At 59.6% G+C, this 27,962-nt stretch overlaps 1 protein-coding gene and 1 non-coding gene across 4 annotated transcripts in view; both read right to left on the minus strand.

The window, feature by feature from the left end:
* Positions 1 to 26,441, minus strand: part of LRRC4B (leucine rich repeat containing 4B) — a 38,069-nt gene extending 11,628 nt beyond the window's left edge. Inside the window, exons 1-2 of one of the 3 annotated variants that reach the window (XM_069457425.1) lie at positions 25,960 to 26,441; positions 8,952 to 9,283 (exon numbers count right to left, since the gene is read on the minus strand). In XM_069457425.1, coding sequence (XP_069313526.1) covers positions 8,952 to 9,248 — 297 coding nt within the window. In that variant the 5' untranslated portion in view covers positions 9,249 to 9,283; positions 25,960 to 26,441. Of the gene's footprint in view, positions 1 to 8,951; positions 9,284 to 11,103; positions 11,269 to 11,433; positions 11,874 to 25,959 lie in introns of those variants that run through there. The other 2 variants (XM_069457426.1, XM_069457424.1) reach the window with 2 other exon arrangements.
* LOC138375206 (small nucleolar RNA U13) lies at positions 6,721 to 6,825 on the minus strand. Its single transcript, XR_011231458.1, has one exon. It is a non-coding gene; the product is annotated as a small nucleolar RNA U13 (small nucleolar RNA).
* Positions 26,442 to 27,962: the final 1,521 nt, after the last annotated feature.

Genomic DNA, 27,962 nt, shown 5'->3' on the forward strand with positions numbered 1-27,962 from the left:
ATTTTAAAAAACGTTATTTTTCGCACCAACTGTTTTCATGATGACTTCTCACATTTCTTCCTTTTCCCTGAGATAAGGGACTTGTGCCGCCCTCCTCGACAGGGACTTCCCTGGCGGCCAGGATGTGACCGGCAGCATGGCAGGGGCCAGCGTGGGCCCCCGATGAGCCGCTGGGCCTAGACTCCCTCCCTCCAGCCGTTCTCTTTCCCTGCGCCCCCCGCCCACACTGCCGACCCCCTCCTGCTCCCCTGCCCAGCGCATCACTCACCCCAGCGTACTCATTGCGGTACTTGCTGACCTGCCATATGGTCTCTCTCTCCGCCCGGCTTCCCCAGGGCAGGGATCTGTGTTTGTCCTATTCACTCGGCCTAGAGTGCTGCCTGGTACACAGTAGGTGCTCAATAAGTGAGTCAGGGTCTGAGCAGGATGCCGCAGATGGGGCTGGCGGGGCTGGTCAGGCACAGGAGGAACAGGCAGTGCAGGGAGAGGGTCTCAGCTCCGCTCCCCGGCTCCCCTCGGGGGTGGTGAGAGACCCACCTCGCGGTGTCACCACGAGGATTAAACTGTCTGTATCTGTGACCCACAAGGAAGGGCGCCTGGCACAGGGCAAGCACAGCCATGACTGTGGCTTTTTAAGGGCAAGGCGGTTTCTGGAAGGGCGGGAAGGAAGGGGCTGGGGTGGCATCTGGCACCCAGTAGAGGGCGCCCCTGAGTTTAGTGTAGCGAGGACCCAGGGCCCAGTCCTGCCTGAGCTGGGGATGATGAAGGGACTCTGGCGCGGTGTGGGGGTGGCGGCCGGGTGTCAGGGCGGCAGCGGCGGCGGGCAGAGGTGGGGAGGCTAGGAACAAGCTGGGCAAGTGTCCCGACCAGCCAGAACAAGGCCCGAGCAGGGCTGGGCTGTGGGGTGCAGAGAGTCAGGACTGGGTTCCAGAATCCAGTCACCAGGCTGTAGCCTGGGAGCGTCAGGACTCGTATTGAAGAAATGAGGTTCTGCAGCAGCCTGCCTGGGGGGAGTCCCAATTCCCCTCACTAACTCTGCATCGTGTGCAAGAGTCTCGCTCTCTTCTGCCTCAGTTTCCTCATCTGTAAAATGAGGATAAGAACAGCACCTACTCACTCGAGAGTTGTGGCGAGGTTGAAATTCACCGGCCACGAAAGGGCTCGGAGCAGTGTTGGGGCCCAGCTTGCACCCCCTCCCCCCCCTCCCTGGGCTGTAGAAATCATTGGTTCGGTTTTCTTGCACGGGAAGCAGGTTCAGAGAGGTGACCCGAGGCCTTAACGTCATTCGTGGAGGGGACAGCACGGGTCTTGCCTCTTGGGGCCTCGGTCTGCTCAAGTGAGAAGTCGGGGTGATTCTCCCGCCCACCCTCTCCTGGGGTTGTCCCGAGGCTCGGAGGACGGATGGCTTTGCAAGACGACAAGCAGTTCTATGCATTTGTCAGTTTAAGGGCTGTAATAATATTTTGGGCACCTACAGTTCGTCAGGCTCTGCGCTGTGTGCGGGGGTGGGGCCAAGGCTGACACACACAGTGCGACCAACCAGTCTGGGGGGCCACGGGGGCCAGCAGGTATGACAGGCTGGGTGCTCCGAGAAGGCACCTCAGAGGCTGAGACATTTGTCAGAGTCACAAAAGACGATGACAGCAGCCACGTAGGGGTCTCACTACTGGCACTCGCTAGTGCTCCTCAGCACCTAATGATCCTCCCCCCGCCCTCCCCAGCGACATCATCTGCTAAGTCCTGTCTCATCTGCAAGAGCCTCGGAAAGTGCTGGGCGCACGTGGCCTCAGTGCCTGTTTATTCAAAGAATGAAGGCATCGAATTTCTCAGCAACTCTATGACAGAGGGACTGTTCCTCTCCCCATTTCACTGATGACAAAACTGAGGCCCAGACAGGTTCAATAAGGTGCCCGAAGAGGGAAGAGTGCACGCGAAGGTGCTGAGCCGGGGGAGTGGAGACGCCAGAGGTGCCCGAGGGAGGACTCTGGCTCAGGCATGGTAGCAAGGCCGGGACACCTGGGGATGGCAGTTGAAGGAGGAGGACGAGAGCGTGGGAAAAGCGTTGAGTGTGGTGTGTGTGGTCCTTTCCCTGCTTGAGCCAGTCTGTGACCGTCCCCGAGGAGGAGCCACACCGGAGCGTGGTCAGAGACTGCAGGCAGCAGGCAAGCTGCCGCTCCCCCCCCCCCCAGGGCTTTCCTCACCAGGGACCGGGAGGAGCTCGGCTCAAGTCTCCCCAGCGCGAAGAAAAGATTTTAAATCTAAAATCAAGCAGGGCGACAGCCCCAAACTGGAAACAACCCATATGGCCATCAACGGGAAACGGATAAGCCACAGGGCCTTCCCATGACAGAGTATTACACAACAGTACAAAAGTAAAGGACAGGAAGGGAGCCCCACGAAACCACAAGGATGAATTCCAGCAACCGTGTAGAGCCAAGCAGCCAGACCTGTGTGGTTACACACCTGCACAATCACACACCTGCACAGTTACACACCTGCACGGTTACACACCTGCACACACACCTGCACACACACCTGCACGGTTACACACCTGTGCAGTTACACACCTGCACAAACACCTGTGCAGTTACACACCTGCACAATTACACACCTGCACAATCACACACCTGTGCAGTTACACACCTGCATGGTTACACACCTGCACAATTACACACCTGCACAGTTACACACCTGTGGTGCAGTTACATACCTGCCCAGTTACACACCTGTGCAGTTACACACCTGCACAATCACACACCTGTTCAGTTACACACCTGCACAGTTACACACCTGCACAATCACACACCTGTGCAGTTACACACCTGCACAATTACACACCTGCACAATCACACACCTGTGCAGTTACACACCTGCACAATTAACACCTGTGGAGTTACACACCTGTGCAGTCACACACCTGTGCAGTTACACACCTGTACGGCTACACACCTGCATGGTGACAGACCTGCGCCATCCCACCTGCATGCAGCCCAACTGACCTCTGGAGCCAGAAGTCAGGGGAGGCTTGTCTCAGGGGAGAAGGGGGAGGTGAGGGCTGGAAGGGCACAGGGGAGAGTGTGGGGGCGGGGGGTTCTCTATATTTCATTTCTTGACCTGGGTGGCATTTACATGGCTGTGCTCTTTGTGACAATCTTTCAAGATGGACTTTCATGTCCCGTGTTCTCTTCTGTATGCGTGTTACATGTCATGATGGAAATAAGAAGAAACCCACGAAGTATCAGGAGTCCTATTTGACAAATGGTGACACTCAGTGTGACAAGCACTAGGCAGGCCCTGTGCTGACACTCCCGAGACAATAAGAGAGCAGGAGCGTGGGAGGGGCCCCAGCCAGACGTGAAGTCCTGGCAGCCGAGAGGGCAGCTGCCCCTTCGCACCCAGAAGACCTCCTGGCGGCTCATCACTGGCCTGCAGGCAGGGGGCTGTCCTAGTTGACCTCGAGAGAGGGTCAACTTCTAGATCTTTCACCATTTTCTTCTTAAACGGTTCTAACTGGGAAAAGTCCGCCCAGTTGAAAACTCCCTGTATTTCATGCCGCCAGCGGAGATGGGCCACCTGGAAAATCTCAAGCTGGCTGGAAAGCCATTGCCATTGCCCGGGAAATGCACTACGGTGGGGGTTTCTTTGCAACAGATTGACCCGCCTGTGGCTGAAGGGGCCTGGCCTCTCCGCGCTGGCTTTGTGACCGGGCACGGGGAAAGCCCGTGGGCCCACGGCTCAGCGAGGCGATCTCGGACAAGTCACTCGGAGCCACCTGAGCCTTGGTTTCCACATCTGTAAAACAGGAGAAGTGATCCTGCCCTTATGGGAGTGCCAGGCGATGCAGGAAGAGGACGCTTGGTTCTCCAGCCCAGGGCAAACCCTCCACACATTTTCATTTCTTTTTCCTTCTTTAGGGAAAGGTGAGCAAATCCCATCATAGATGTTCTTTCTTCGGCTTGTATAACATTTTGTACTTATTAAGTTTAATTTGTCCTAATTACAAAAAATATTAAATGCTCTCACTGAAGAATATTTAGAGAGTAGGAAATACAAAAAAAAAAATTAAATATCCCCCATAACACTAGTGCAAAAAGAAAGGTACTATTAACATTCCTTGGCATTCCCTGGGCTTTTTAAAAAATGTTATTAAGTTTTATTTTATTTTATTTTATTTTTTAGAGACAGGGTCTCACTCTGTCACCCAGGATGGAGTGCAGGGGCCTGATCCTAGCTCACTGTGGCCTCCAACTCCAGGGCTCAAGCGATCCTCCTGCCTCAGCCTCCTGAGTAGCTAGGAATACAGGTAGGTGCCACCACGCCTGGCTTATTTTTAATTTTTTTGTAGAAATGAGGTCTCACTATGTTGCCCAGGCTGGTCTTGAACTCCTGGCCTCAAGTGATCCTCCTGTCTTGGTCTCCCAAAACTGAATTTTTAAAATAAATTGGACAGGCTACTCACATCTTTTGAAAGCTCAGAATTATGTTTTGAGCATTTCCCTGTGTCATTTGATAGTCTTTGAAACTCTTTTTTAAATAGCTACATAATATTCCACTGTAAGAATGTGCAGTTATGCATTTAATTAATCCCCTAGTTACCAGGAATTCAGGCTGCTTCTAGATGTTGGCTGTGGCCTCGTCCTTAAGCATAACTCTTTGAAACCCCTCTGATGATTTCCTTAGGAGGGGCTGGTTTGTTTCTCAGGACAGAACCACACTTCCTTGCCACACGACCTCATGGTGGACCCCAGGGGGACGGAGGGCAGCTGCTAAAAGCCTTGAGCGGATCCAGTGGTGTTTTGTTAAATTAAGCACATGCATATCCTACGACCCAGCAACACCCCCGGGTATATATTCCACAAAAATTATCATGTAGCTCCCAAAGGGGTCCTGAGCGAGGTTTGCAGTGGGGAAGCCAGAAGCCTCCGGACGTCCCATCCGTCAGCAGGCAGGGAGGCGGGCGCCTGTCAACTCTGCAGCAGCGACAGCGGTGGAGTAGACACACACACAGCAACGCGAATCGCTCTCAAACACAGAGGCCCAGCGAACACAGTGAGACAAAGCGATCTATAATGCAGCTTCATTTACATAAATTAAAAATACATGCACACAAAGCAACAATAAGCATTTTGCAAGAACACACACAAGCAGAAGGATCCACAGTAAACACATGAGGGTGGTTGGCTTTGGGGTGGAGGAGAAGGTGGACAAGGAAGGACGTGGGTCAGGGGAGGACCACGTGCCCGGCTGAGGCTGGGGGTGGACCCCCGAGGAGACGGACGGGCAGACCTGCCCACGGTCACCTGATCGGCGCTGGGGCTGCACAGGGGAGGGGGGCAGGCTCCAGCCTCCGCCTTGGCAGCCGCTTCCCCAGGCTCCGCTCGGGCTTGCTGGCCCCCCCATCACAAAAGCAATCGGGGGCCTCGTGGAAGATTGTGGATCTTAAAAAAGTCTCCGTCTTACTACAGGGGCCACCTGCTGTCCCTGTCATGCTGCAAAAGAACATTTTACCACCCAGCCAAAGGTGGGTGACAACATCCCAGAGGGAGCCAGTGCCATCACTCAGTGTGCTGCTGTCCCACCTGTGGTTCTTGCCGTCCATACCGCGCCCAGGCCAGGGGCAGGTAAGAAGGGGTGACAGGGCCTCGCTGCGCCCGCCCGCGGTGCTCACGGGAGGGTGCTGCAGGGACTTGCCTGGGGCTCCCACTGACAGATGGTTCGGGGCCTCTGCCAAGTACCTGGGCAGGAGCTCTCGAGCTGTCCTCCCATTCACAGGCAAAGATCTCTGGGCACCTACTGCACGCCAGCCTCTGGTCTAGGTGCTGGGGACACGGCAGGGAATGGTGTGAAGTCCCTGCCCTCCTGCAGGTGACAGCACAGTGGGGGAGCCAGGCCACAACCAAGTAGCCAGGCCACGGGGCAGGGGGGTGGGGGGGGCTCTCCGGTCTCTAGAATTCAGCCCGTGTCTAGCGGGGCCCCAGGGCCGGGCCTTGGTGCACAGGGTGCTTTGGGAGGGGACGGAGGAGCAGCCCTTCCACTTCTAGGAATTTTTCCCAAGGGCAGAATCCAGCCTGTTGGGAAGAACGAGCACCAGGATGTTCACTGTGGCCGTGTTTATATCAACTCAAAAATTGGAAGAACAGACCAGTTAAATAACAGGACGCCCATGTACCACAATACTATGCAGACTTTGAAAACAACATCATAGCCGAGTATTTAGTGCCGCAGAGAAAGATTTTCATGGCTATGCTACTAGGTGCCAAAAACATGTTTCAAACCAGTATGAAATAGTGTGATTCCATTTTTTCTTTTTTTAAAAAAAGGCAGAAATCCATTTATCAATCTGTGCCTACCGTGCCACACACTGAGAACGTGCGTGGAGGGTGTCCGAGAGGAAAGACACCAGAGCGAAGCAGAGTCACCTGTGGCTGCAGAATTCTGTTTGGCTTTTGTCCCTGTGCTTTTACTTAGGTATATTTGCTAGTTTTTCTCAATTAATTTGTATTCATTCTGCAATAAGTAATTTAAAAGAACAGTACGCAGGCACAGGGAAGCGTCAGGAAGGTATTAAAGCAAAATATAAACAGTAGTTATTTATATCTAGGTGGTGGGACTGGGGTGGTTTTTTTTTCATTTTTTAATTTGGATAATTAAAATGTCATTATTACCTTTTTTTTTCTGTTGGCTCCTTGGTCTTGGATTTTTTTGTGTGTGTTTGTTTTGCATCAGACGGGTCACGCGTGTGCCGTCGTAACAAGGTTCGAGGGAGGCACGTCTCGCACACGCGTGTGAGCACGCAGCCCTCGCGCTCACGAACCACAGATTTATTACTATTACTACTTCCTAAAAAGCCTCTGATTGCCCCCGAAGCAGCCCGCTCCTCTTGGGGTCTGGCAGGTGTTCACCACGGCAAGACGAGTCTACTGAGCAAGCGTCCACACGTGTCCACGCTCGTGGACCGGACATACCCCTCCACCCCTGGGGACGCTGTCTGGGAGAGTCAGTGGTCTCCAGAGTGGGTGCAGGAACCCGGGGACAAAATGAAAGCGTTCACAGCCCCACTCCTGTTTTTGTCATCCTTTAACAATGTCCATTTTGGTGTCTGCGTTATAATGGGCGTGATGCATGGAGGCAGCAGACCCAGGCATGACCTATAAATAAATTCACGGATGTCCACCAGTGGCTCTCAGCAAATGTTTGCGGGACTGAACTGTTCACGGAGCTCCCCAAAGAGAAAACAGCCCGATGCCACTAAAGGGACGTTGCCCCGGCCTTGGGCTGCTGGTGAGTGGGCGCGGCACCTCCTCCCCCCAGACACACTCCCTGGCGCTCTGGCATCTCTCACTCGCCTGTCCCTCGAGCATTTTCCCGGGACACGCCATCCAACCTGTTTGTCATTGTTTCTTCCCCAGCAGAATGTGAGGTGCTCAAGGCCGGGCTTGGCCACCACCTAGGACAGCGCTCGGCACAGGGCCGGCGCTGTCGGTACCTGTGGAATGTCACATGCCCAAACGCAGGAAGGACGGACTGCAGGGAGCACGGCGCAGGTGTGTGGCGCAGAGCGAGCTGCAGGATGCCAGCCCCGCAAGGCAGACACAGACCAGCTGCGACTGCAGCCGGAGGGATGTGGGGTAGACTCAAAGCGGACCGGCAGAAGTGGCAGCCTGGACAACGGGACAAAACCCTGCAGCAGGACGGTGGGGCGATGTGACCCCTTCTGGAGCCCTTCTCCCTCCGGCTTCCCCAGTGCTTGCCCCACAGCCACCCAGGAGGGGACTGCCCCCGAGAGGTCCCCTCTCTTCCCTCAGTCCGGCTCTCAGGACAGTCAGATGGGAGCTGGTGACCCCGCTCACCCCTTCCCAGGGACACCCCTGGGAGAGATGTAGTGGTGAGAGGCAGGGGTGCTCTGGAACCTTCAGCTTTAGAGTCTGGCGTAGGAGGAGGCCTGCGTGGGGGCAGGGGGGTGACCTTTAAAACAGTGATTCTCAACCCGGGGCGATTTCCCCCCAGGGACAGCTGGCAACCTCTGGCGACAGTGGAACTAGGGGCCGGGGGCGCACAGGCATCTGGGGCCAGGGACGCTGCTAAACACCCTACGGTGCACAGGACAGACCCCCCCACCCCAACAAAGGATGATCTGGCCCCAAATGTCGACAGGGCAGAGGTTGAGGAACCCCGCTTTAAAATAGCACAGCTCTGCCCCCTGCCCCCGCATCATTTAAGGCCTCTCTTAATCACAATCATAATTAATCAAGTGGCCACGGCCGCATCCTGAGCACCAGCCTGGCGCCAGCACTGCGCAGGCGCCGGGCGCTCTCAGCTCTCCGGTCCTCACACCAACTCCAGGACCCGGGGCGCAAAGCCCGCACTGCACAGCAAGCGATGACAGACACAACCGGCACCCGCTGCCTGCCCGCCAGGGGCCAGAGCCGGTTCCAAACCTTGACAAGCGCGGAGCCCAGCAGCCCTCGCGCCCACCCTCAATGCAGGGCTCTCGTCAGCCCTGTGTTTCAGATGGAGAAACTGAGGCTCAGAGTCACACTGTCACGTGCCAAGGCCCCGCAAGGTTGTGGTTGTCCAGATGGCACAGGGGTCCCCGTGGAAGGGTTGCTGTCAGCCCACCTGTGACTCCAGGGCTCAGCCCAGGCCGACCTGCCTGTCCCCTGCTGTGGGGGTGGGCAGGTGGCCATGTGCCTGGGGACCCAACACTGGCACAGATACCCAAGCGCGTTGTGCTGAGAGAACCCAGGTAGCCTCAGCGCCACGTGGGAAGGCAGGCTCCAGTTAGCAGGATGCAAACTGCGCCCCACAGGTGCCCAGGGAAGGGGGAAAGAGCTGGTGTGGGGACACCCAGAGGTCCCTGCTGAGGCCAGTCGGAGAGGAGGGACTGGCCACCACCTGCACACCTCCCCCAGCGCCACCTGGGCCCCCCTTCGCCCGCCAGCCCGGCTCACCTGGATGCCGTTCTCCTGCAGGTTCAGGTACCGCGTGTTGACCGGGATGCTGGCCGGGACCTCAGCCAGCTCTCTCCGCGTGCAGATCACCCGGCTGGCCTGGTTGCTGCAGGAGCAGGCCGCGGGGCAGGAGGTGGCCGGTGGGGAGCCCCCTCCGGCGGCAGACGTCACTGCCACGCCACCTCCGCCGGCCCCCAGGGGTGGGGAGAAGAGCCAGAGGAAGAGCAGTGCCCCGTGGGGCCAGGACATCCTACCGGGCGGCAGTGGAGGGCACGGGGAGCCACGGGCACACGCCATCCTCAATGCTCATGCTCCACGTGGACGCTGGGGGGCTGCAGCGGGGGAGAGAGAGGAGAGACTGAGTGAGGGACAGGACCCACGTGGCCCGGGTGCTCGCCATCTCCCCGCCCAATGCTCAGGACCAACGGGGGTCGGGGGAGAGCCCGCGGCCGCTGGGAAGATTTTATGCCCATTCTACAGAGGGCAAAACTGGGGCTGGGGCGAAGGGGTGCTTGCTCAAGCTCACTCAGCCAGTAAGCGGAGAAGTTGGTCAGATTCAAAACTCAGTTCTTCACATGATTTCAGAAAGGTCGATGAATAGGTAGAGATTGAGTGGGAGACAGAGACAGCCCAGGCAAAGGCAGCAGAAAGGCTGAAGAGCAAGCAGGTGGCGCGGGCCAGGCCCTCGCTCCCATCCCAGCGCCCACTGGTGCCCGCGTGACCTCTGGGAGGTGGCCCCTGGCTCTCTCCCTGCCCCTCACTACCCTCCCCCACCCAGGAGTGCCAGCGAGGCGGCGTGTCCCCAGACCCTCCACCCGCACACCCTCTGTCACACTCGGCCTGGCTGGACTCTGCTGCTTGTCACTGTGCATCCGACCAGGCCCTGTGGGCCTCACGGCAGCTTCCAGGGCTAGAGTCAGACTCAGAGGGGAACTGGAGGGAGAGGCGAGGTGGCAGGCAAGGCCACTGTGGAGGTGACAAAGTGACAATGTGGGCAGGTGAGGGCTGAGGCTGGGAGGCGGTAGCAGAGGAGGGAGGAGGTTGGAGGCTGTGACAGGGGGTGGGGGCCTAGGAGCCTGGGGTGGCGGCACAAACTCAGGCCACCAACAGCCATCCCCCCCCATCTGCCCTGACACTGTAGGTGCTCCAGGCAGAGACGGCCTCTGTGGGAGCCACGCCAGCAGCTGCCACAGGGCGGCGCTGGGGAGTTGATGGGGAAGGGGTTGGGGGTCCAGGGACCCTGTGCCCGAGTTCTGGGAGGGAAGGGGGCAATGGGGAGTTGGCACCTCCCCATCCGTCCCCTTCCATTTCCATAGGAACAGAGAGGGGCAGGGGATGGGCTGGTCCTATAACAACGACATCAGTGGGAACAATCGCCCCCGATACCGGGTAGGCCTTGCTAAGCACCAAACACCGTCCACCGGTTGTCTCGTTTAAGCCTCACAACACCCGCAGGAGGAAGCAACGAGGATGCCCAAGTTGCAGGTGAGGACGCCGAGGCGCTAGGAGGCAGAAGGGCACGGACCTGGCCAGCTGAGTGCAGACGGGGACTTCGGCCCTGGGTCTACCCTCAACCCTCCCTTCCAGGCAGCAGCTCTGAGAACACAAATACACCCACACCAGCAGCTCTGCCCCGCACAGGCCGCCCTGAAGAGTCCCCAGGAGAGGGGGAGCCGTCCACACAAACATGCACACCAGCCCACTCACGCACACGGCAGTGACAGGGGCACGCCCTCGCGCGGTGGACGCTCAGACCCGGGGACACGGCTCACCCCATGCACACGCGCGTGTGCGCACACACAACACGCACACACAAGCGCGCACGCATTCACCCCCTCCTGCAGTTTCCAAGATCATTTTAACCCAGATAAAAATGCATGTGCATATGTCTGTGTGTCTGAGTGCATGTGTGAGAGCAAGAGCCAGACAGAGACACGGAGACAGGCAGGAGAGACAGAGACACAGAGAGAGAGAGAGGGGGGCAGAGAGGCTGCTTCTGTGTCTGCGCCCAGGCTCATTTTGCTGCCCGGAGGGCTGGGAGCCTGTGTCTGTATCTGTCTGTGCGAGTGCACTGAGGGGTGGGGGCTTCGCTCCCCTGCATGTGACCAGGGAGGTCGATGCTCAGCCCTTGTCCTGGGTCCACTGTTCCCACCTGGTAGGACTCTGGCGACGACCCAGCCCACACCCTCCAAGCCAAGGCGCCAGCACAACCCCCCAGTGCCAGGATTTGAGGCTGGGGGCCCCCGTGGGGCCTGTGGGAGCCCACGGCCCCCACCCCAGTCCTCCAGGCCTGCCGCTGCTGCCTCTACCTCCGCATCTGTCCCCGTCTCTCCTGCTGCCAGCCCGCATGCCCCCACCCCCCACCACGGCTGCTTCTGCAGCGGCTCTGGCTTCTGCAGCGGCTCGGCCTCCCTCCCCTTTCCTCCTTCGCCCTCCACCATCTCCCGTCCTTGTCTCCCCCCCAACAGTGAGGGACACTCACCCTGGTGGCTTGGCTTCCGCTGGGCCTCTCCCTGCGCCCAGGCCCCCCCCTCCACATGCCTGCAGCCAGCAGGGTCTCTGCCTCCCCAGTTCTCCAGGGCTTCCCGTCGAGATGGTGCTGGGGGGGGCGCAGGGGCTTCTTGGGTCTCCCTGCGCCCCCCCTCCTGGCCTGTCGCCCTCCCCACCCCCCCGGGAGGCTGTCCTTAGGCCACTGCAGCAGTCCTCTCCTCCTCCCCTCCCTGATCGCCTCCTCCTGGCTCCTGCCACCCCCACTCCCACCTCTACCTCGGCGCTCCCCCCACCGCCGGCCTCCTCTCTCTCCACCCACCGACCCCGGCCCCCTTCTCCTCTCTCCTGGCCCCTCTTGCTCCTCTGCCTCTGGTCCCCGTCCACCTCCTCTGGCCCCAACCCCCTCCCAGGCTCCCCCCTCACAATCTCGCCTCCCTTGGGACCACCAGGCCCCCTCTCTCCTTCTCCTCCATCTGTCCCTCCCTCTCGCTCTGTCTCTGTCACCCTCTCATCCTGGGAGCCCGGCTCAGTCAGGTTCTCTGTCTGTCTGTCCGTCTGTCTTGGTCTCTGTCGCCGGGCTCTGTCTGTCTCTCCTTCTCGGCGATTACAATTTCTAGTCACACGGCAGTGCAGAGCCAAGCTGTGCCTCGGCTCCCTCCCTCCCCGCCCCCCTCCTTCCTTCTCTCCTTCTGCGCGGGGAGGGCACCTCTGCTCCTCCCTCCTCTCCTCCCTCCTCCTCCTCGCCTCCCCTCCCTGCACCGCCAGGGGGGAGGCCTCCCCCTCCCCCGCTAATCAAAGGCTCCGTTATCTAATTAACCCATTGGTTCTGGGCAGCCAGGGAAGGTCGGGGAGAAGCGGGGGAGGAAGGTTGACGGCTGGGCTGCCCGGGAAGGGGGGTGGTTGGGCTGTGCCAAGCCGGAGCCTCTTGGCACACAGACAGCCTCATGGGCTGCACAGCCAGGCCGCCGCTGCCGCTGCCAACACCCACCGCTGGCCCGGACCCTCCCTGCCACACGGCCCCACCCCCAGCTCGGGCAGACACCTTGCGCAGGCTCAGCCGCAGGTGCTGCTGTACCCAGGACCCCCCAACCCCACCACACCACACAGCACTTACTCCGAACCCCACCCGGATAGAGCAGCGCTGGAACCTGGGCCCACGTCACCGTCACCCCTGCCCTGCAGCTGAGGGCCAGCCCCTACTCATGCCACCCAGGAACCTACCCCCAGGTGTGCCTCTCTCCCCTGGACTTGGCCATACCCCAACACCCACCTTCGGACACACCGCTGAGAAACCGCAGGGCAGCCGCGTGCATTCATTCCACCCATCCGTCCATCCACCCAATATTTACCGCGTCCCTACTGTGTGCCAGACACTGGTACAGATGCTACCTACACGCCCTACGCCCAGGTCACCTACAGGCCACCAAAGGCCAATAGCAATCGGAGAGCACATTGGTCAGGGGCTGGGGGCCTGGGCCGGATCCTGACTCTGCTGCTACGTGCTGTGTGGCCCCAGGCCACTGATGCGTGTTTCACTGATGCGGTTTCCTCCACTGTGCACCGGGTCGCTGGGGAGACTCAATAGCTACATGCTCAATAAATGGCTCTGTCTTCACAGTATTTGCAGAACCAGACTCCACACGTCCAGCCCAGGCCCTCGCCGGGCCACCATCTCCCGCCTGGATACGGTTACAGTGGCCTCCTCACTGGTCTCCCCACTTCTACCCTCGCCCCACTCCTGTGTGCTCCTCACAGGCAGCCAGAGGGATCCTGTAGATACCCAAGTCAGATCCTGCCCCTCCTCTGCTCAACAGCCTCCCGTGTCTTCCCCACCTCCCAGCCCCGGCTGGTGCTTCTGTCACCTCAGCCCCTACCTCCCCCGTCACTCACCCACTCAGGGCACACTGGCCTCTGCACCGTTTCCAGAACAGGCTTGGCACACTCTGGCCCCAGGGCCTTTGCACTTCCCTTTCCTCTGCCTGGAATGCTCCTCCCCCGCTGTTCACAGGGCGCTCTCCCTGTTCTACCAGGTCTGTGTCCCCGTGTCACCTTCTCAGTGAGACCATCTCGACTATCCCACATCCAATCGCACCCCCATCCCTCTCCAGAACCTTCTCTGTTTCATTTCTCTACATAACGTTTATCACCATCTGACCTTTCAAATGCCCATACATTTGAACGTAAGCTTCCCCAAGGGCAGGGGCGATGTTTGTTTTGTGACTATCTGGTGACAGTGTCTGGCATACAGCAGGTGCTCAACAAACATGGGGTGAGGGAACAGATGAATTTGTTCCCACTGCTGTTAGTCTCTCTTCCTCTTGGTGACACTGTATTCCCTCCCACACTCACACACAGACACACCTGCCTGGCCACAGCCAGCTCTGTTGCCCACCCCAGGCTGCACTCCGACAGCTGCTCGTCTCAGGTCCCCAGCCCCGGACATCCCCGGGCCTGAACTCTCCTTCCATCCCAGGAGGCCTGCCTGGCAGAGGCAGCACATTTATAGACCACAGTGCAACTGTCTTCAGCAGGACACCCATGTCCCAGGTCTCCCTCCATGCCACTGCACACCAGCTGTTTAAGTCTCAGACACCATACCCTGGGGCCCAAGCAGCAGGTCCCCAGTGCAGGTCTGTGACATGCCCTGAGGAAAATGACAGCTGTGTCCCAAACCTCAGATACCTCCTGGATGCAGCTGCACTGTTCCAACAAATACCGATTGAACTGAGTGGGCACCTCTCCCCAGCTGTCCCCAGATATACCCCTCTAACACAGATAACAGGAATGCTGTACAACCCCACTGCTTCTGGGCATGTCCACAAAGCCAGGCATGGTACGCACATGTGACAGGTACGATACTCATTGAATAACACCGCCACCAACAATGGTAATGTCCAACACATACCTGGCACTGCCCGGGCACCGTGCCGGGAGTTTTGCTTGCATTAACTACTGTAGTTCACCCATCAGCCCTCTGAGAGGGGACTGCTCTTACCCACATTTCTTTTTTTTAATAGAGACAAGGTGTTTCTCTGTGGCCCAGGCTGGAGTGCAGCAGTGCGATCACAGCTCCCTGCAGCCTCGAACTCCTGGGCTCAAGTGATCCTCCTGCCTCAGCCTCCCAAAGTGCTGTGATTACAGGCGTGCGCCACCACGCCGGGCCCTGTCATCCCTATCTGTTTTACAGACAGCGAAGCTGAAACTCAAAAAGGCCAAGTCATTTGCTCAAAACCAAACACAGCTAGGAAGTGGCCCCTCCCAGGTCAGCCTCCCCAGAGTCGAGGGACCCCAGAGACCCCCAAGATGTTGCCTGTGGGAGGTGGAGTAACAGTGCAGGCAAAGCCATGGGCATGTTGAACAACAGCTCTCCTCCCTCAGGCCCCTGCCCTCGTCCCCACCGCACAGGGGACACCTGCTGATGCCCCCCAGCTCCACGCCTGGCCCCTGCCCCAGAGCACCCCTAATAGCGACAGGAAGCATTCGCCATGTGTGGGTGCCGCGCTGGGCACTGCCTACTGCTTGGCCACTGCCTACTGCTGGGCCACTGGCTGTTCCCCGTGGCTCTGGGAGGAAGGGACTGTTCTCGTGCCCACTTTACAGGTGGAAAAGCAGATTCCCAGGCCGGCAGCCCTTGCTGAGGGCCCCACAGCCCTCAAGCGGCACAGCCGGGATTGGAACCCGAGGCCCAGAACTTGGCCGGATAGCCACGATGCCTCTCTCACCGCAGCTGGCCCGGGAGAGGCCCCAACACCCGCACACCTGTTTTCCACCCTCACCTGGGGCAAGGGATGAGCCAGAGAGGCAGACGAGGGAGGCCCCAAAGAGAGAGGTAAGAAAGGCAGAAATGGGCAGAGTCACAGGGAGATGAACAGAGAGATGACGGAGGCTGGAGGCAGACAGGAGACAGGAGAGGGAGAGCGCACGAGGGGGCGGGAGAACAGGGGACCCCAAGAAGGAGCAGAGACCCAGGGAAGGCAGAGGTCAGAGGGGTAGGGGTGGCCCGGGTGCCCGAGGCCCCACCAGCTTCACCATCCTCCCCAGCCCGAGCTCTGAGAGCTCCCGGGCACTGCGCCGGAGAGGATTCAGGCAGATGGCAGATCGGAAACTCGGGGACCCAGGGGAGGCGGGGTGAGGAGAAAAAAGAGGCAGGGAACATTCCTGTCAGTCACTCATTTTCCTGGGTAAGTTCAAAAGGTGAGGGAAAAGATAGGAAACTGACTGCCAGCGCAGCAAGAGAGATGGAGGTTAGAGCTAAAGAAGAACTTCCCGACTGTGAGGGACTGGGGCGGAAGTGGGGCCCGGAGCCAGGAGGGTGGAGAGACTTCAAAGCGAGGGAGAGATGAACAGCTCCTCTCTCTGGAAGCCGTCATAGGGGAGGCCGGGCTGGCGGGGAGGGCATGGGCAGCTCGGCTTCAGGGATGGATGAAACAACCATTCCTCTGAACCCGTCCTGAAGGCTTTCAAAATAAAAGCAGCCACACAGCTCCAAGAATTGACAGTCCCTAAGTTCTGAGGTAGAAGAACCTTGGGAAAGGGCAGTCCAGTCCCCGCCAGCTGACGCCCAGGCCACCACCACGGGACAGCAGAACCACCAGGCTTCCCCTGCAGGGGTGGAGGGTGCGGGCGGTGTGCTGCGGAGGTGACGGCCTGGGCAGGGGTAGTCCTTTCCTATCCAGCCACACGCCAGGCGCCTCCCAGGGGCCTCTGCCCGGAGTGCGCTTCCTGGGGTCTCCTAGCGGCTGTCCCCCCTCCACTCCCATCTGTGTTCCAAGGACGCCCCGGGAGGGTTTCTTCAAGCCCGGCCCCCATCCCTATCCCTTGCACTTCCTTTTCTTCGCAGCTCCTGTCCCAGCCGCGCGTCACCCGAGCCTCAGTACCTCCCACTGGAAGGGGCGCTCGGGGGTGGCCCTCCAGGGCCCGCCGGCACGGCCGAGCGCAGGACGAGCGAGCGAGCCAGCGCCCCCTGCCGCCAGGTCCTCTGCTGGCACCAGGTACACCCCCGTCTGGGGGAGTTGTGCTCGGGAGGGGGAGGCGCACAAGGGCTAAGTGAGAAGGTGGGCACAGGGCGGGGGACCCTGCACGCCTAGGGGGTGAGGCCAGGGGAGGCCACGTCCCAGCTGAGACCTGAAGAACAGGTGGGAGGTGTGCAGGTGAGGAAGGGCGGGGGGGCGGGGGGGACATGCGTGGGCAAAGGCAGGGGGCTGGGGAGACAGGTCGGCGCCCTGGGGGCTGTGGAGTCCAGCTCAGCTACAGAGACGGCTCCGTGGGCCTCCTTCCCCCCCCACTGGCTGGGCGCCGGCTGGGGTGACAGCGAGGGGCAGGTCAGGCCTGGTGTGAAGGACCCTCTGGTAGACTGCGGCTGGGAGGCCCGGGAGGAGCTGGGCCAAGGGTTCAGGGAAGAGGATGAGGCCGAGGCGGGGGCCGTGGGGAAGGAGAGGAGGAAATAATGAAAAGATAAAGCAAATTTGTAAAAGTGGCAGAACTGGAGGCGGTGTGGGAGGTGAGGGAGAGGGAGGAGCCAGGCTCTTCTTATAGATCTGGGGTCAAATTCCCAAAGGCAGGACAGGATTGCGGGCAGGAGGGGATGGGAAGGCCCTGGCCACGGGCCTCCCTGGCCCCAGCTGCCCTCGTGGGTGGCGAGCCCCCTTCTCGTCACACCCACGGCACAGCAGTGGAGCAGGGGACAGGTGGCCTGCCTGGGTCCCATCCAGTCCTGCGTCCTCTCTGGCTCCCGCTGCCTTCTCTGCCAAACAAGGACGCTGGGAACAGTCCGCACTGCACAGGGCGGTGGCAGGGGGCCCTGACAGGATCTGGCGCAGGGCAAGTGCCCGGCAAGTGTGAGGTGGGACTCGGAGCCTGGCTGGCAGGTGGGAAGAGGAGACGACCCGGGCTCTAATCCCAATTCCTGTTGAGAACAGTGCCTTGCTGTCACCCCACTTCCTCATCTGAGGAAGGGGAATTAACAGCAGATCCCGTGTGACACGGGCCTAGGGGGCCTGGGGGTTCCTGTGAGGGCTGAGTGACGGCAGCGGCTGCCCTCCAGCCAGTGTGGACCTGAGTCAGGACTGCACCGTCTACTTACACACGGGTTTCCTTCTGACTCTGCCTCCCCTAGACAGCAAGACCAACCCTGTCTCCCCCTCCTCCTCCTCAGCCCACTCAACATGAGGACGAGGATGAAGGCCTTCACAACGATCCTCTTCCACTTAATGAATAGTAAATGCATTTTCTCTTCCTTATGATTTTCTTTTTTCTTTTCTTTCCTTTTCTTTCTTTTTTTTTTTTTTTTTTGGAGACAGGATCTTGCTCTGTTGCCCAGGCTGGAGTGCAGTGGCACGATCATAGCTCATTGCAGCCTCGAACTCTGGGCTCAAGCGATCCTCCTGCCTCAACGTCCCCAAGTGCTAGGATTACCAGCATGAGCCACTGGAGCCAGCCTCATTTTCTTAATAACATTTTCTTTTCTCTAGCTTACTTTATTATAAGAATACAGTGTATAATACATGTAATATATGAAATATGTGTTAATTGATTATGTTATCGGTAAGGTTTCCAGTCAATAGTGGGCTGTCAGTAGTTAAGTTTTGGGGGAGTCAAAAGTTATGCATAGAATTTTGACTGGACAGGGGGTTGGTGCCCCAACCCCCAAGTTGTTTAAGGGTCAACTGAATTTCAGTATTTTAATGCGCCACTGTCCAGAACTCTCTGCGACGGTGGAAATGTTCTATCCGTGCTGTCCAGTATCGCAGCCACCAGCCACATGTGGCCAGTGTGACTGAGGGGCTTGGTTTTTAATTCAATTTAAGCTGATGTAAATGTCGATGGCCACAGGCGGCTGTGGCTATAGTGGCTACTGTATTGGACGGCAGGTCTAACCGCTGGCAACCGCTTGGAGTCTGCCTGAGTCCCCAGAGCTCTGCTCTTCTGCCCCTTGGCCCGGCCTGGCTGCCTCACAGGGCTCTTGTGGGACTCACGGGGAAGCCACAGAGGTCACAGCCAGAGAAAGGGACCATTACTGTGAGCACAACGCCCAAGAGCCTGGCTGGCTCAGCCTCTGCCCTACGAGGGCTGCTCCGTGCCAGGCCTGTGCCGAGGGAGCTTTGTGCATGAGCTCATCTAGTCCTCCCGGAGGCCCGGGGCCAAGAGCTATGGCAGCCCACTTTACAGAAGTGCACACTGAGGCGTGGTGAGGTCACTGCTGTACCCATGGATGCCCAGACCTAGGCAGGCTCCTCTAGGCCACTAGATTCTTGTCTTTTGAGATAGGTCTCACTTTGTCACCCAGGCTGGAGTGCAGTGGTACAATCATAGCTCACTGCAGCCTCAAACTCCTGGGCTCAAGTGATCCTCCTGCCTCAGCCTCCTGAGGAGCGGGGACTACAGGTGTGCATCACTGTGCCCAGCTATTTAAAAAAAAATTTTTTTTTGTAGAGATGAGGCTCTCGCTATGTTGCCCAGGCTGATCTCCAACTCCTGGCCTCAAATGATCCTCCCACCTTGGCCTCCCAAAGTGCGGGGATTACAGGTGTGAACCACTGTGCTTACCTAAGATCCCTAGACTCTTTGTGATTGGGTAGGGGGACAGGATAGGGTGGCCTAACACCCCTGAATTGAACCTCCCCGGGAGAGAACTGGGACCTGGCCCGGTATTGGTGGTTTTTAAAACAGTGCCCATTGCCAAGTCGGGGGGCAGGGAGGGGAGTGGTCCCAGCCAGCATAACTCTGGCCTCCCCCACAGGAAGGGCACTGCTGCGATCGGTTTTCTATCTCAGGGTTGCGCACACCTATTTCGTGTTAAAAAAGGGGTGCCGCTACAAGTAATAAAAAGTCGGATATTTGAACTGAAGCAATGTTTCTCAGATATTAATGTGTGTCCAAATCACCTGGGAATCTTGTTAAAAACAGATTTGGGCCGGGGGCGGTGGCTCACGCCTGTAATCCTAGCACTCAGGAAGGCCAAGGCAGGCGGATCGTTTGAGCTCAGGAGTTCGAGACCAGCCTGAGCAAGAGCGAGACCCCGTCTCTACTAAAAATGGAAAGAAATTATCTGGCCAACTAAAATATATATAGAAAAAATTAGCCAGGCATGGTAGTGCATGCCTGTAGTCCCAGCTACCTGGGAGGCTGAGGCAGTAGGATCGCTTAAGCCCAAGAGTTTGAGGTTGCTGTGAGCTAGGCTGATGCCACGGCACTCTAGCCTGGGCAACAAAGCGAGACTCTGTCTCAGAAAACAAAAACAAAAACAAAAACAGATTCGAGTCGGTGTACCTAGGGTGAGGCTAGCCTCACTTTCCAGGGGATGCTGGCCTCAGGGCACACTCCGAGGAGCAAGGAGCTAAGTGCCCATCTCACCCCCTGAGTTCCATCCCAGGATGGAGAACAAACTCTTCCAGCTCTGTGCACGGGTGTCGCTCAAGGATGGGCCTTGGAATCCTCCGGACCTGGGTGTGAAGCTCAGCTACCACAGTTCCTAGCCATGCCACCTTGCAAAGGGGACTTCACCCCTGAGGGCTTCAGTTTGCTCATCTGTAAATGGGGTAGGTCCGGCATCTGTGATGGGCTTAGCGCAGTGCCCGGCATGTGGAAGGCATAAAATCATTCTATAACTCCTCAATATCGTCAGACCATCCTTCCAAGAGGGAGGACGGAGAGGGGGAAAGAGTATTGGTGTCAGGAAAAACCGGGTTTAAACTGTGACTCGCCCTTCCAGGCTCTGTCTTGTCTTGCAGTCTTCGAAGACAATGACCCCTGGCTTGTTGGGGATTCATGGCGACCACGTACAGTGCTGGACACTTACACGACAGCTACGTTAAAAGTTAGCATTTCTTCTCACTCGGTCGGAAGAACAAATCTCTTCCCCATCCGGTGACACAGCCTACCACCCCGTGTGTAAATCCAGCGTTTCTGGCTGGACCCAAACCACCCATTTGCCACGGAGTAGGGGACACAGGATGGCATTTGGGGTCTTTGTCCTTCCTGCAAAAAGACTCTACACTCCACACTGGTGAGGGCTGATCCTCTGCTGTGAGAGTCGGTGTGGCCGAGTCCTTTCTCCTCTGGGGTTTTAAGGGCATAAACAAGACCCAGAACCCAAGAGAGCCCTTGACTTCTAGGAACTCCGATGTCTTTCTAAAAGTCTAACCTTCTACGATCTATTCTTATTAACCACCTAATTATAGTTATTGACAATTCTGATTTCCACTTGGAGGCCGGATGGAGCAGCACGGTCTCCACTCTGGGCCTCAGTGTCCCCCACTGTAAAGCAGGGGTCTCAGCTGGGGGAGACAACCTGCTGGGGGTTCGAAGTCCCAACCCTGTCACTTCTAGCTGCGTAATCTTGGGCAAAGGACCTCGTCTCTGTGAGCCTCAGCTTCCCCACCTGTCAAATAGGGACGATGATCCTGCCTCCCTTGCAGGGTGACCGCAAATGGAACAAATCCACATAAAATGCTTAGCGCGGAGCCTGGCTCATGGTAAGCTCTCAATAAATGTTAAGTATTATCATTATTATCTCTGGCTCTGTATTGGAGGGTTCTAGGCAAGAAGAGGGCAAGTCTCTTCTGCGTTTACTACCTGGGGTTACCCCTCCGGTGCAGCTGTAGCTGGCACTGCTTTCTGGCCTTTGTCACAGCGTCTGAACAGGAGCTCTGGGGCCTGAGCTCAACTCCCTGGGCGGGTGCAGGTTCTGGGGCACAGGGCTGAGACCGGAGGTGGCTGAGGCTGCAGACCCCAGCCCTGCCTCACTCCCTTCCTCCTGCTTCCCCCCATCCTCACTCTCAGCGGCCCTCTTGGGGAACCAACGGACCCCTGTGATGGACTTCTGCCTGCCCCCCGACTGCAGGGCCCCCACCAGCCCATCTCGCAGCCCTCTGATGCAGCCCCCCCACCTCCGCCTGCCATGACAACAGTTGCGCATGGGTTTCCAGGCAACAAGGGGCATCCTGCCACTCTTCTTACTCTCCTGCCACCCCCTGTCTGGCAGAGCCACCCCAGCCTCAGGGACTGGGAAAGGAAGGGGAGCGGGGGTCCCTAAACTCAGAAATGAGGTCTACTGCACCCTGACAGAGAGGAAACAAGATGTGCTCCCTATACCCCAGCAGGTGGGCCCGAGCACTGCCATGGCAGGAGGGGAGCCCCGTCATCTGCACCCTGGTCTGGAGGTGAGACCACGTGAGGACCCCCTCCTCCTGGGACAGAGCCCCACGCTTGCCGATAAAGACCACGCCCCGTGTCCTCTAAGACAGCCCCAGCTCTCCACCTGCACTGAGGCCACATGTGCTGCCCAGCCCCCGCTGCATGGGAAAGCCACCCCCTGCCTATGGGCCGTGATCTGCCCACATGCTGAGGACAAGAGCCTGGGGTCTGTGGCTGGCCCCAGCCAGCAGCCAGCTGAGAAGGACAGGCTGCAACATGGTGGCCTCATGCAACGATGACTCTGGAACGCTGTAAGGGGCTGACAGTGTCAAAACAGACCCTCGCCCTGGGGGACTTGTGTGTGCTCTGGGCCCTGGTGGTCTTAGGAACCACTTCTCCCTGATAAGGGACTCTTCCTGCTCTTGGCACGGGAGGGCGCCATTTAGGTGGAAGCCGGGAGGTGGGGGGCAGCCTAGCGGGGCTCAGAGTCAGGGCAAACTGAAGGGGAGAGTGGTGGCGGTCAGGGAGGGAGAGAGAGCCCCCAGCAAAGGAGACCAAGGGAAGGAGAGTGGAGACGGTGGCAGGGCACGGAGAGCTGGCGAAGAGGAGAGACGGGAGCACACAGCTGACTCCAGGACAGACTGAACAGGCTGGAGCAGAGTGGGCTCCTGAGCACAGCCCATTGCTACTCAGGGGGAAGAATGTTTCGAAAGAAGCCAGTGATCTAGATTTCTATGTAAAATCGCTAATTAAAAAAAAACGTTGGCAAGAAATTAAACATGCTGGAAACACCGTGGAAAATAACATTGGTGTTCCACAGGGCCGCAGCCGAGGCGCGGGGATGCGGGCAGGAGGCAGCGGGAGGAGGCAGAGAGACAGACAGGCTGGCAGGACAGCACCGGAGTGGAGGGAGGGTGACACAGAGGAAGAGGGAAGAGAGGCACAGACAGTGGCGTGGGGCAGAGACGGGAAGAGAGGCGGGTTTCATAGCAGATGGGGCGGGAGGGAGAAAGCCGATGAATGAGTCCACAGGTCCACAGGACGGGATGTGGGGCTGGGGAGGGCGAAGGGTCAGTCCCAGGGATGAAGGGGAGAGAGATGGAGCGATGAGACGGCTTGACAGAGACAGGAGGTTCAGGGGACACCTAACCACAGCCAGGGACAGCGGGATGCGGAGTGAGGGGAGACAGGGAGAGATGCTGGAAACAGCAATGCCGTCCCAGCAAGGGACACAAGTGACCTAGCGGGGTGGGGAGGAGAGGAGACAGGGAGGTGGGGACCCTGGCAGGAAAGCAGAGTGAGGGTGCAGGAAGAGGCTGAGATTCCGGCTTCCCCTCCCCTCCCCTCTGCCTGAAGACCTGCCCCTCCGTGCGGGCCCTGACTGTGCTTAAGCTTAGCTGAGACTCTGCTTGCAAGGGACATGTCAGTGGCCCTCTGCTACCTGATGTCTTCATCCTGCTGTCCTCGGATGGTGGGGAGATCCCTGAGGAGCCCTCTGAGGCAGGAAGCATTATCCCAACGGTCTCTGAGTGGGATTAAGGGCGACCGGTAGGGGCTAGACCTCCCTCCAGCACACACGTGTGTCCCTTGCGCTGGGCACAGGGTCTGACTGCGCGTGTGTCTATACGAGCAGCACATGGGGCGGCAACTCCATAGCTCTGGGGTCACCTCTGTGCCTCTTGCTTTGTGTTTCTCTGTGAGCGTGAGGCCATGCAGCCACGAGGCAATGGACTGTGGGCGAGGACCTCTCTGGCTTTGTCTCTCCCTCCAGGTCTCCGTGGAGGAGGGACTGTGTGTCTCTGTGTGTGCCCATGACTGCGGGGCTGGGAACTGCTCCCTTTCTCCTGGCCTCTGGCTGTCTCTGAGTGTGGGAGCCACGTCTGTAACTCAGCCTCTCTGATTCCACATCTGGGCCTGCGGCTGCCAGTGAATGACCGTGTGTGTGTGCGTGTGTGTGTGTGTGTGTGTGTGTACGTGTGTATGGGCAGGGGCATCGCTGCCTACACATGCCTCTGTGTCTTTCTCGCACGCTCCCACTCTCCGTCTGTGACCGCTTCAGGGTCCCTCTGACAAGTTAGAAGCTGCTTCTGATCCCCTCTGCACGGCCGGTGGCCGAGTGCTCTCTGGCTCCGGCAAGCGCCCCCTCCTCCCCCCGCCCCCGGCAAGCCCCCCAGCAGCCCCGCGCGCCCCTGGCAAGCCCCCCAGCAGCCCCGCGCGCCCCACTCTCCCTGAGTCTGTGGCTCCCTGTGTCTCCGCCTCAAGCCACTGGCTTGCTCTCTCCCGAGCGCCCCTGTGCGGGAATGGTGCGTGTTCCCATCTCCCGACTCTCCGGTTCAGTTGGAAATCAAGTGAGTAACTCCGTGTGTGTCTGCTGGGGAGGCCGGGCCCCTCTCTCATGCTGGCAGTACCTCCCACCCTTCCCTTTCTTGTCTCCCGCCTTTCCGCTGCTCTACTCTGTCCCTCCTTCCTGCGTGTGCATTGGGACAATCAGGTGGCCAGGATGAGAGGAGACCCAGAGAAGAGGAGGAGGAAGGTGGGACCGGGAAGAGGAGCTGTGAAACGCGGTTAGGAGCGAGGCGACAGAAGATGCTACGCAAGGGAGGTGCTGCCCCTGGCCGTGGTCCTGGACTGGGGGCGGGGTGGGGATTTTTTAGCGGGGAGAGGATGCTGCCGGCTGCCCGGACCAGGAGGGAAACCGACTCCAGCGACTCCCAGCTGCCGCTGGAACCCGAGTTCCTGTCTGGCGGCTGCGCGGCCAGGACTTGGGATGTGAGGCGCATAGCAATGGGGCGCTGCGGAGGCTCGACTGCAGCTCCCAGCTGGAAAGGGGGGCAGGGAGGGGGCCGAGGGGCAGCCCTGAGCTCCCTTCCCCCTCCCCCTTCCCAGCTGGGCTCTCCCCAGGGGAATTCCCCACCCCGGAGAGAAAGTCACCTGGGGCTGTGGGGAGCGGGGCAGGGAGGAGAAGAGGTGCTTGGGGGAAAGCAGAGGTGAGGGTGCCGGGGAAGGAGACGGAGGTGGAGAGAGAAGGGGAAGGGGGAGGGCCAGAGGCCATTGTGGGCACCGGAGACTCAGAGCCCTGGAGGGAGACTGGCTGGGCCCCAGGCCAGAGAGGAGGAGGAACCCGGGGAAGCAGGGGTATGACAACGTGGGAGGAACCCTGAGAGCCTGGGCCTGGGGTCCCTGGGATTGATAGGGAGTTGGCGCGAGAGGCGCCCCGGAAGGACGGTCCTAGGCCTGGAGGGATCTGAGATTGGGGGATCCTATGGGGTGAGGAGACAGGGTTGGAGGGGTCTCTGTGTGAAGAAAGGTCATAGAAGAGGCCCCCAGAAAAGCCGGGTGTGAGGAGAATGAGGCTGGGGTGCTAGGGAGAAAGGGGAAAGGCTGGGTCCTGAGCAGGGAGAGGTGGCTCGAGGAGAGGAAAATTTGGGGTCTCCTGGAGAGAGGGTCAACGGAGGGGAGATCTTGCGGAGAGAGGGTTAGAGATGGGGGGTGAGAGGATCCTGAGGGGAAGGGGAAGTGCCTTAGAAGGTCCTAGAAGAGCAGGTGTGTGTGTGGGGGGGTGAGGAAGACAGCAAATGGGGGAGGGAGCCCCCAAGAGGGGAGGTCCCCAAGAGGGGAGGGCTGAGGAAGGTGGGAGACAGGCAGTGGTCCTAGAGACACGTGCCCAGCGATAGAGGCCCTGAAGCAGAAAGGGGTCAAGGGAGGGGGTCTTGCGAAGAGGGATGGGCAGGGGTCCCGGCTGCCCACCAGGAGGGCTTGGGGGACCCCAGAGGGAGAAAGCCTGAAGACTGGGGAGGGGGTTGTCTCACTCCCCAGTCACCCCCTCCGTCTTTCCCATTTTCACTTCCCAAACTCCCCGGTTCTCCCCGGTTGCCACGGCAACCGCTCCTGCCAGGCGCGGTCACCAAGGAAACCCCGTGCCCGCCTCTCCCCCCTCCCCTTCGCTGGCATGCCCCCCCACCCCAAGCAGCAGCGGTGTGGAGGGTGGGAGGGGCAATGGGGGGGGAAGAACCCGGACTCCCGCCCGAGAAAGGGGGGCCCAGACCTGCGCCTGGCGAGACCCCCCCACCCTAAGCCTACGTCCTCAAGCCCACAGTTGGATACGCAGCGACCGCCGGACGTACACCCCCCCTACACACCCGTCTTCGGGCAGAGGCGACCCCCCCAACACAGAACTCACCCGGCCTGAGAACCCCCACCCGACCGCCTCCCCCACCGGCTTCGGCTTCCCACCAGGCCCCGCCCACTGTCCTCTGCCGTCCCCCCACCATCCCAGAGGAGGCCTGAGACCACTGTCCCCCAATTAGAGAATGCCCCCCCACACCCCCCGCGGTTCCGCCTCCGGCCCCCCGCCCCCGACCGGTGCCCCTCAGAGGCTACTCACAGCGAGGAAAGGGGCTCCTTCCAGGGGGCAGCATGCCCGGCCCGCGGGGGGAGGACCCCCCCCAATGAGGCACGGGAATTTGGGGTGCAAGGCCCGCTGCGGGGAGGCGCGGGGGGCGGGGCTGCGGCCGGGCCCGAGTCTCTCGTGTTCTCCCCCCTCCCCGGCACCGGGATGGGGAGGGGGCTTCCGCAGCGGCGGCGGTGGGGTTCGGGGGGGCCCGCTCTGCCTCCTCGCCCGCTCGCCCGCCTGCCGCCCGGCCCGGCGCCCGCCTTCCTTCTTGCCTTCCTTTCTTTCCTTCTTTCTTTCCTAGCTTCCTTCCTTCCAGCCTTCCTTCCTTCCTTCCTCCCTCCTCGGGCCCGCCGGCGCCGCTCTCCCCCCACCCCACCCCCCCCCAGGCCCCGGCCCCGGCCCCGGCCCCCGCCTCGGACGGTGCGGCAGCGACCGCGAGCAGCCGAGAGCGGCGGAGACGGGAGCGGAATACTGATGACGGCGGGGCGCGCGGGAGGGAGGGCGCGGGGGGAGGGCGCGAGGGGGAGAGACGCCCGGGAAGGAGGGGGGAGGGGGAGGGGGAGGGGGGAGGGCAGAGAGAAGGGAGGCAGGGAGGGAAGAGGGGAAGGAAGGGCGAGGACGGGTGAGGAGGGAAAGGGAGGAGGGAGGAGAAAGGGAAGAAGGAAGAGGGAGAGCGGAGAGGAAGGGTGCAGGGGGTGGAGAGACGAGGAGGAGGGAGGAAAGGGAAAGGGAGAAAAGAAGAGGGAAGGAGAAGAAAGGAAGGAAGGAAGAGAGAAGAGGGTGGAGGAAGAGGAGGAGGGAGAAGGGGAGGAAGGAAGAGGAAGGAAAGAAGGGAGGAAGAAGGGGAGCGAGGAGGGAAGAGATAGCAAGAAGGAAGAGATGCGGGGGAAAGAGGGGCGTGTGCAGGGGGAGGAGGATCTCCTAGTGCGCCTCCAGGAGACCGGGTGGAATGAATGGGGCAGTGAGGAGAGGGAAGGGGTGGGGAGGGAGGAGGGAAAGAGGGCAGAGGAGAGGAGAAGCGGGAGGAGTGGAGGGAAATGGCTCTAGGGCAGTGGGCAGGGACAGGCCCAGGGGCAGGGAAGTGAGGGAGAGAGGAGGGAGGAGAGGAGGGAGAGGCTTGGAAGGGATGGGAGGGAGGAGAGGGGGCAGAGGGTGGTGGGTGCTGTCAGGGAGAGCAGGCGCTGGCTGGACAAAGAAGAGGGCAGGTAGGAAGAAGCTGGACAGAGGTGAGAGGAGGGAGCGGGAGGGAAGGACCAGAGGGGGTGGAGACATCTCCAGGAGGGGCGAGAAGAGGGGTGGCAAGAGCCGGGCAAGTGGGCAGGGCTTGTGGAGGGACAGATGGCCTTTCTCGGACCCCCTCCCCCCATGCGGGCCCACTTCACCAACCGGTACTCCTGATGGGAAGAAGGGTGGTCTCCAGGCCCATTTTCTAGACCAGGATGCTGAGGCTCTCAGAGGAGCAAGGCTGGGATGCAGATGCTCTGTCCCGGGCTCTGGGATGCCTTGAGAGGGCTGGAGAAGAGGTGGGGTCCCAGCCTGCAGCCTCCGGCCCAGACCCAGACCCGTGGGGAGGCGCCTGGGAGGGACAGAGGGCCCCACACCCTCCCCTCCCCACGTTCTCTCACCTCCCCAGGTGTTGGCAGGGGTGTTGGGGACACATTTAGAGCTGTGAAGCTGGAGCTGCACCTTGTGGGGTACAGGGAGGGGGAAGGAGGATGTGGAGGCTTCAGAGAGGTCACTGTGACCCCCCTGCTTACCCTTCCACTCCCCCCCTCTGCCACCTCCAAAGCTCAGGCACCAAGGAAGGGGGACATGTGGAAATAGGAGCAACCCAGAAGGGGGCTGCGAGGAGGCGCCCCTGTCCAGGGCACTGAATGTCCTTCCAGATGTTACAATTAGAGCAGAAATTTCACACCTTCCTTGCCCCCACCAAAAGTCTGACTGCTAACTTAGGACATGGAGGACGGAGAAGATAAAAAGGACAGAGTTTCCTT

This window comes from Eulemur rufifrons, chromosome 24, assembly GCF_041146395.1.
Source record: "Eulemur rufifrons isolate Redbay chromosome 24, OSU_ERuf_1, whole genome shotgun sequence".
NCBI lineage: Eukaryota > Metazoa > Chordata > Mammalia > Primates > Lemuridae > Eulemur > Eulemur rufifrons.